This window comes from Pimephales promelas, chromosome 3 (assembly GCF_988280905.1).
Source record: "Pimephales promelas chromosome 3, fPimPro1.hap1.1, whole genome shotgun sequence".
NCBI lineage: Eukaryota > Metazoa > Chordata > Actinopteri > Cypriniformes > Leuciscidae > Pimephales > Pimephales promelas.
In genome coordinates this window covers 16,042,577-16,051,697 of record NC_142771.1, presented here as the reverse complement: position 1 = coordinate 16,051,697, position 9,121 = coordinate 16,042,577, and the positions used below count along the sequence as shown (strand labels likewise).

Here is a 9,121-nt window from a genome sequence, read left to right as displayed (position 1 = left end):
TCCAGGTTAAAAAGTAACTAAACCCCTGGTCAGAACCTGACTCCACCCACTGGCAATATTTGAAAAAATGCTGAAAAAAATAGCATTTTTACTGAACATTTAAGCATTAGTGCGGAGCCCAACGAAGCGAGGGCGGGGCGTGCACCTGAGACCCGCAGTGACAGCTGTTGTAAGGCTCTAAAATGGAGAGTGAATGGAGTGAGTGCAACAGAGCAGTCATTTGAAGTCGAGGACTTTTCTCCCCCACCTTCACCTGAAGTGGAGGAGGGTGAATTGACTGTGGACACAGGGACCATATCAACTCGAGCTGCTGGCTCAAACTCCGGTCTTAAACATGATTTAATGACTCATAAATGTAAGTACACAATGACGGCCTAAGACATGAAATGAGCGGTTTGTGTGAGAAAACGAACAGTATTTATAGTTTTTTCCTCTTGTAACCAGAGCCACAAAGTGCCCGCGCCCTCAGATCACTTGGACGTGGCTGAGTCGTTAAATCATGTTTAATTTGGACTTCTCTGTGCATGCTCTTTAAGGCGGTGACCATAGACCTCCATTATAAGAGTGACAGACAACGGTTTGACATCAAAATATCAAAATTGAAACTACTGTGGAAACAAAGACACATCTTGGATGCCATTGAGGTAAGCTAAAACATACCCAAAAATGATTTCAAAGTGAACTACCCCTTTAACTCCCGCATCGCCATCTGATGAGTTTTGTGGAGTTGATGTCAATAGTGCGCACTCTCTGTAGGCATATATTCATATTGATATTTTGCCGCTATGTGAAAAAATCCAGCAAAATGCGCCGACGCATTTGTCGACCCCAGAGGATTAACTTTAGCCTAACCATAAATTATGATTAAAATATACATGATCACTCACATCAAGACACCACTGCGGTGGTGGAGGCCATGCAGGAGGAGCAGTGTTTGGCACTGCGTCTCTTCAGTGCAAGCTGTGTGGTGCATGTCCACCTCTATTCTGTTACCATCCTGACCACTGTAATAAATCTATGCTAACTTGAAGCTATCCTAGCTGTACTATACTACCAACGAGGCTACACAAAATAAATCTAAATAACTATAAAAATGCTAGATGCTAAAATACTCTTATCCTGATTGTTTTCAATACTCATATTTCCAACTCTTGTCTCACAGTGGTCTTAACAAAACAAGACAGTTATTATACTGCCAAGGGTGTGGTGAGCTGGAACCTGCTTACATCACAAAGCACCGCAAACATCCAATAGGAAAATTCAACTGCAGTACTGTAAAGTTCAACCTGTAAAAGGGCAGCACTCAGGTGTTTTTACACCATATATTGTGGAATTAAAACACTATATACCCAAATGTCAAAAGTTTCTTGAATCAATAATGAGCACTAATAAAACCCCATTCTTACAGATCATTAACAAAAAAGCTGGTGCAGTTACCCTTTGAGAATTAGTGCAGGGTCACACCAGTGCACAAATAAATCATTTGAATAAATGTTTATCCCTATATCACATTTCATTGGTGTTATCAATTTTCAAAAGAACACTGGATTAACCAGAGGAACATTATTTACTAGTGTTATTTATTTGTGAAATATTATCAAATAAATGGTAGAATTACAGCTTTTAATCTTCATTCATAAGTCATTAACAGCAAAAGTTAAATTATATGCAAGTTTAAGTAAAGAAAAAGCAAGTTAGTTTTTGTAAGTACCTTAAATTACATTTCTATTTTAAATTGAAAAATGGTTGGATCTTAAATCAGTTTCTTTAACCCTTAAATTCTTTCTGCTCTTTTAATTTTATATCCTCAGGCAATACAAGATCCATTAACGCATTGTGATGTAAACTAAAAGCTGCAGACTAGCAGGAGAGCACGAATGGACAGACACAAAAGTATTTTAATATTTTATTCGAGGACCATGCAATAGCCATTACTGGCCCTTGACATTTTTACAAGTGTAGATCCTTCATTACCTCTACATAGTACAAAATAACTTTAAGTTACTAAAAAAAGAAACACAACTAACAAAAAGGGGGAGGGCAGGGGAAAAAAAAAAAAAAATCCTGCACAGCATGTACATTTTACAACCTGCTTTGAAGAAATAAGGTTACGTGAACAGAACAATGAAAGATTAAGATTTGCTAAATGAAACTGCATTTACTGAGGGAATGCAGGAGGGGCCATGGGGAATGGCATGGACTGTTGCATCTGTTGAGGGTTAAAGGGGAACGGTGGAGGGTGGTTCATGCTGCTCTGAACGCTCCCTTGATTGGGACCAAACTGCTGGTTCTGATAGCCTTGGTTTCCAAAGCCACCAGACTGATTGCCAAAACTACCCTGTCCGTTATTGCTGTAACCCCCATTAAAGCTGCTACTGCTGCCTCCGCCGCCGCTGTAGCCACTAGATCCGTTTTGAGTCTTGTTTCCAAACACCTTCTTTTGCCCATATGAGTCACCACCATTACGGTTGTCCTGGCTGTAGCTGTTGAAGTCCCGTCTGCTGCTGGAGTGGCGATCCCGGCGGTCATCCCTAAACCCCCCACCTCGCCCTCCCCTTGAACGACCTGGAAAAGAAATTAGAGTTATAGTAGGATTCGCAGCCAGGTCAAACTAAATCTGAGCCGTACCCTTCTAGAGAGATTATGAAGGACAAAACTGTGAAGGTAAACCACAGTTCTTGTATCTCACCAATTGGATTTACCTCCTCTGTCTTCGGCCATTTGGATGAGCTTGGGGTTTATGGCTTGGTTAGCCTCCCGGAGGACAGAGACGAGGTCGTGGGCCTGTTTCATGTTGTTGGGCGTAAAGAAAGTGTACGCCGTGCCAGTTTTCTGACTGCGAGCCGTACGGCCAATGCGGTGAATGTAGTCCTCGGAATTGTTGGGGTAGTCATAGTTAATGACAAATTTGACGTCCTCCACATCTGTTAAGAGAAAGTGGCCGTGCCATGGCAGGAATAGAGGAGTGCGGGTGCACACCGCCACAGCAGCGAAAATAATAGACGTTAGCAAGGGAAACAAATGTTTGATAGGTCATCGACTTACCATGCTGAGGAAAGGATGGTTAAAAATCAGGACTTAAAGGCTCCAAATGAAAATTAACATTGTCCTCTATTAAAAGTGACAAGACAAACTGCTGCATCTTGCCAAGACTCAACTTGCCCAAACAAGACCGATTAAGGGCTTAAATTTAAGGCTGACGCAAGCTTTCCAACCAACCGGTGCTCACTTGAAAGAAAATATGATTCTCTTTGGCAGGACTCGACATGACTGAAGCCAGCAAAAGGAGGGCACGCATCGACCAGCCGGGTAATCGCATTCAGTGCGGAGGCATGTAGATTAAAGCAACTGCTCTCGATGGCAAAACACTAAATTTTTTTTACAAGACACGTCCTATTACGTAAACGCCCAGTCCTTATACTTAAAGTTCAACAGTTCAAGCTGTTGCGCGAGAGCAGATGCGAGCAGGACGCAAGTGCGACCACACAACGGCGCCGCACTCCTCCATGGTATGCCGCCCCTTGGATTACGCCCCAATCACAGAGCTCCGACCACCTCTGAATGCAATTTGATTGGCTGGCAGACAGGCAGAACTCCACAGAGGAGCTCCTTACCCCCTCCTGGTGAACCTGGACGCGTCATGCCAAGGTCCTGCCTCCAAGACTCCACCTTCAGGTGAGAGGGGCTCAGAAAGGCACAGCAGTTAAAAGGAAACGGCAGAACTTCATAGAAAACACAATATGAAAGTGTTAAAAGGACATATTGAAAAGTAACAAACCTAGTCCTCTGGAGGCGACATCTGTGGCAATGAGGATGGGTGCTTTTCCATATTTGAATTCTGTTGAAGTAGGAAAACAAGTCAAGTGAATCAACCAAGAATAAGTTGGGAGATGATCAAAGACCTTGATGGCAAATACATACCATTGAGCACCCAATCTCGTTCCTGCTGGCTTTTGTCTCCATGGATACCCATTGCTGGCCATCTGCAAGAGAAAAAGCCAATGAAATTCCTCCACTTGACATTCACAAAGTAATTGTAACACAGAAAAGCAGAGGTCATCTTACCCATCCCTACGCATCCTCCGAGTAAGATCATCACACCTCCTTTTGGTCTCCACAAAGATAATAGTCTTGTTCTCCTTCTCACTCATGATTTCCTCCAGCAGACGTATCAGTCTGGAATGGAACGAGTTCGTCGTCATGTATTCCCTCACACAGCCATCAAAACCAAACTTTAGTCACCCCTAATGTTCCCAGCACTTACTTGTCCTCTTTCTCGCCATCATTGCAAACATCAACAATCTGTAGGATGTTGTGGTTGGCGCTGAGCTGCAGAGCACCAACATTGATCTGTACATACTCCTTCAGGAAGTCCTCAGCCAGCTGCCTCACCTCTTTGGGCCACGTAGCACTCCACATAAGAGTCTGTCGGTCTGGCTACAGGAGGAAGCATATTTTTTAATAACCATTTTTCAAGAAATAACAGCTAGGAGTACATTAAAATACACCAATACATACTCTAATTTGGTCCAAGATTTTCCGAATCTGAGGTTCAAAACCCATGTCAAGCATCCTGTCAGCTTCGTCCAGCACAAGATACGTGCATCTGCGCAGATTTGTTTTTCCAACTTCAAGGAAATCAATAAGCCTTCCAGGTGTGGCAATACAGATCTCAACTCCTGAAAATACAGCAGAAGGGATACATTTAGAAGACTATTAAAAAAAAAAAAGTTACAAAGAGATTCAAGCTCGGTTCCACTCGTACCCCTTTCCAGGTCCCGGATTTGTGGTCCTTTGGGTGCACCTCCATAGATGCAGGTGGACTTCAGACGAGAAGCTTTTCCGTACTCTGCCGCCACCTGCTGGACCTGCTGTGCCAACTCACGGGTGGGAGCCAACACTAAGCACTAAATAGAAAAACACCCAATTAAGTATTGATTTTAAGACACTGATTCATATGTACACTTGACAGATAGTTGAACTTACAATGGGCCCGTCTCCGTGCTCCAGGAATGGTTGGTGATTTATGTGAACAATAGCAGGAAGCAAGTACTGTAGAATAAAACTCATTAAAACCTGCTGAAATGATACAACTAGAAATTATATGCCAGGATAATTCATAATCATCATACCGAGAGGGTTTTTCCCGAGCCGGTCTGTGCAATGCCGACCAGATCTTTGCCACTAAGTGCAACTGGCCACCCCTGAGCTTGGATGGGGGTTGGATCAGTCCAGTTCTGTTTTGATATCACATCCATCACATAGTCTGCATAAAACATAACAAAGGTTAGTTTAAACTTGCAAAATTCAATAGTGAACAAAATTTAACACTCGGCACTAACATACTTGGAAAGCTTGCTTCATGGAATTTCATGATGGGTTTGGGACAGTCTCGACCCTTCACTGTGATCTCTTTGGTTCTCCTGTAATGTTCAACATCTTGCTGCAATACAAAAGACAAGCCACATGTTTAAAAATCTCCAACTGGTGAGAAACAATAAAATAAAATCACAATTTCGCGTTTACTTACAGGTAACCTCCGAGAAACCTCATGGTGCTCCTGGTAGAAGTTTTTCTCAAACTTGGGGAGCTCATCCAGGTTCCAGTGCTTTTTTCGCAGACGGTCACCTGGATTCCCAAACTTCTTGCCCTGAGGAGGTCCATTTCTGCTACCTCCAAAGCGTGGGGGGCCACTACTGTAGCTACTGAAATAAAAAGGACATTATATTAAAACATTTGGACTTAACAAAAATTATTGGTGGATAACAGAGCATGTAAATGTATGTAATATATTTACACATAGGCTACAATTGCCCCAATATTTTTAGAGTGATGCACGAACATTTCCGAGTTTTGGGAGAGGTACCATCGTTTAATAACCCCCCAAAATACAGAAATTGTGTGTACTACACTTACAAAACACAAATATGGTAGTACCATGTCAAATTGCATTTCTGTAACATTTTTGATAAATACGTCATAGAATCAGATAGTGGAGGTAACAGCAAAAAACATTGTACGTGGACTTCTGTGCTTATTACTTGACAAAAACAACAAATGACCGGTAAGCAAAACACAACAGTTCTGAATAATGGGTAACAAACGCTCTGGTTTCGATTTACATCGTGAATTCTTTTCTGCGCCACGTTTTAACGCTACTGCCATTTTATTTCCTACCGGCAGGAGACAAAGAGGAAAAACCGGCCGGCATTTTGTAACATCACAGCCACATGGCCCGACGAGGCCTTAAAACGATTTAAAACGACGATATTCATGTTAAATGTAACATTAACATGCATATATTCGACGTTTACGACATATTTTACAAGTTAAACAACAGACACGCATTTTCCACACGAATTTCTATCGAAAAAACGGATCCGAAACGTTACCTACGCATCCCCAGACGTTATACAACAACACACATTCGGTCAGAGTTAATCCTAAAACAGAACAGATAGCAAACTGATTCGATATATCACGAAAATCATCGATTAATAGACAAAAAAAATCAAATAAAAAAAATGGCTGATTCATATTTTAATTGAGAACAAAATTTCCAAGAAAACAACAAAATACTCTTACCCTCTGTCGCGACCGCGGTCTCTGTCGGAATATCCAGGCATTTTTTTTGTAATCTGAGATTATAAATTAAAAAATAAATACTCGGACGTTCTTCTCCCCAGTAATGCGCAGTGGCTGTGCTTGTGAACGCCGAAAAAGAACGTGCACTCGCCCAGTTTTATAGGAAGAGGAAGTGGCTTCCGGAAAACCGCTGACGTCTTTCTGACGTTCGCGCGTTCTCGTCGCCGAGCATGCGCGTTTAGAGATTAGACCAGCGAATGTCTAATTCATGTTTTAGGATCATATTTGTTATCAAACCACCTCAAAATCTATTGTGATGGTACCATTATACAATTATGATATCAGATGGTAATGCATGATTTACATATCCATTATCATGGTATTTACATAAGGTTATTGCCCTTATGGTAGGCTACATGTATAAAACATGGCAGTATGATGGCACTTTTTTATTATTATTTGTGAACAGTAGTTAATTCTTAATAACAATGCAAAACGTTGAATTTAACTGGCTATAGAGAGTTTAGTGTTTTTATAAAAATATTTTAAACCTTGTGAAAGTGTCTTTAAGTTGTAATAATCACATTGTTTTATTTCGAAAATGCAAAACTGTTATCTTCAAAACCTATATTTTTGTAGATAAATACAAACTGGGCCTATGTTTATACTATAAAAATATAATACTGGGATGGGAACTGCAATCTAGATTGAACTGAATATGTTTTATACATGTATAATCACAAATATGTGTTCATTTGTCTTATTTTAAAGCTATGATGTTTTAACTAGTATTATAAAATGTGAAAGAGTTAGGTGAGGTCAAACTTGTGATTGGTATCATACAATTATGTAATAAACAAGCAGTTTATTGGAAATGCTCTCATTTTGGGTAACATTACACTGTGTAAAAGGTTAAGTCTGTCTTTAGATTTGGTTCAAATCAAGTCAAAATACTTGCTAAAAGGGGATATTAACACCTTCCCCCACGTTTCAAGATGTCTTTCTTATTCTAATAGTGGCATCAGCCCCTTTGTTTCGAGATGGTGCTTAATAGCCCACTTTGGTGTCACAAAAGGATTGTGAAGCACTATTTTTCCACAATACCAAACCCGATACTGTAGTATGTGCAATCATTCTTATTGTAGTAAGGCAATGGATCAAGTTTGTAACCCCTTTTAACTCAGAATCCTCTTTAACTCAATTACTCGAATGATTGGTTGATACCATGAAGGAATATTTTTTTTGCATCATTCAGACACAACCATACAGAACCAGACGGCCACAGTGATCCCATCAGGAAGGCAAGTTTAATCAGATCTAATTACACACAAAAATAAAACACTCTTACAAAAAATGATAGTGTGTTACATTTAGCAAATTGCACCGGTCAGCTATGAAAGTTAAAAGTGTTGCTAGTAAATCATGCTATAAAGGAACAACCCTCTCAAAGTCAACAGGGCATCCAGTTCAAATGGAGGCCTATTTAACTATACAGTTAAAAAAAAGCTAAAAAGGAGATAAAAAAAACAAAGAGATCTTTGTGTGTGCACCAGATTTAAATGAAATATATAATCATTCAGTCCATAAAGAGTTTGGTAAATATATATATATATATTTGCCTATTATATACAGCCATTATATAGTGTGTGTGCAAAATGTATTTTTTTTCTTTCAAATCTAATTAAATTAAAGATAAATGACAGTCACTGACTCACATATATGAACAATACTTTATAACTATACAAAGCACCATCTCAGAATATTTAACTGATCCATCCAGAGTCTTTTTTATTATTTTTTTTCACCTTCTTTCACACTCAAATTTATTAAAAAAAGTAACAAAAGATGTATAGCTCATTTTCAGCGTATGCAAACTCTTAACAACAGTCCATGGTCATAGAGGATTGCTATAGACAGGCAGCATCTCAGAAACATTCAACAATATATATATATATATATATATATATATATATATATATATATATATATATATGTATATATATATATATATATATAAATATATATATATATATATATATATATATATATATATATATATATATATATGTATATATATATATATATATATAAATATATATATATATATATATATATATATATATATATATATATATATATATATATATAAAACTGTATTTGTTTTTTCTGCAGTTTCTTTTAATAATCCTGAAGAAACAGGTTTTCAAGCTGTGCATTTCGGAGGCTTACAAAGAGCACATCAGACATGCTTTTGCAGTTTTCTGCTAGATTTACACCTAAAGCTGTATTTCTATAAAAGATAGAATTGTTTCTTGTTCTTTAGTACAGAGATCCTCCTTGCAGTTCGTCTGTAATGCTCACTGAAGGCCAGTGACATTTTTGTATGGTAAAAAGTTCAGTAAATTGGTACTACAATGGGTTAATAATAAATCACAATAATAACAAGTGATACAGACACTCATCTCCCTTGATTTCCATGAGGGGCAAACGAATGCATTTACTTCTTTTATGAAAAAAAAAAAAAAAAAAAACAACA

General features: G+C 38.8%; 1 protein-coding gene across 4 annotated transcripts; it reads right to left on the bottom strand.

Annotated features, from left to right (window-relative positions):
* Positions 1-1,893: 1,893 nt before the first annotated feature.
* Positions 1,894-6,790, bottom strand: ddx5 (DEAD-box helicase 5). 4 transcript variants are annotated; one of them, XM_039650813.2, is made up of 13 exons: positions 6,586-6,790; positions 5,531-5,705; positions 5,347-5,443; positions 5,133-5,266; positions 4,987-5,052; positions 4,766-4,907; positions 4,519-4,679; positions 4,265-4,437; positions 4,066-4,176; positions 3,922-3,983; positions 3,779-3,838; positions 2,690-2,924; positions 1,894-2,565 (listed from the first exon to the last, which is right to left on the bottom strand). In XM_039650813.2, exons 1-13 carry the CDS (start codon positions 6,624-6,626, stop codon positions 2,532-2,534), a joined length of 1,491 nt encoding a protein of 496 aa, XP_039506747.1. In that variant the 5' UTR covers positions 6,627-6,790; the 3' UTR covers positions 1,894-2,531. The 4 variants fall into 4 exon arrangements, with proteins under 4 accessions (XP_039506747.1, XP_039506745.1, XP_039506748.1 ...); XM_039650811.2 differs by having other exon boundaries at positions 2,703-2,924; XM_039650814.2 differs by having other exon boundaries at positions 5,531-5,702; positions 6,586-6,742.
* Between the last annotated feature and the right edge of the window lie 2,331 nt (positions 6,791-9,121).

Bases quoted from the DNA above. Each gene is read 5' to 3' on its own strand.
- ddx5 (XM_039650811.2), bottom strand. From the start codon at position 6,626: ATGCCTGGATATTCCGACAGAGACCGCGGTCGCGACAGAGG. The intron at 5,706-6,585 runs GTAAGAGTATTT...TTTTTATTTCAG, and splicing joins GACCGCGGTCGCGACAGAGG to TAGCTACAGTAGTGGCCCCC. The intron at 4,438-4,518 runs GTATGTATTGGT...TTCCTCCTGTAG, and splicing joins AAATCTTGGACCAAATTAGA to CCAGACCGACAGACTCTTAT.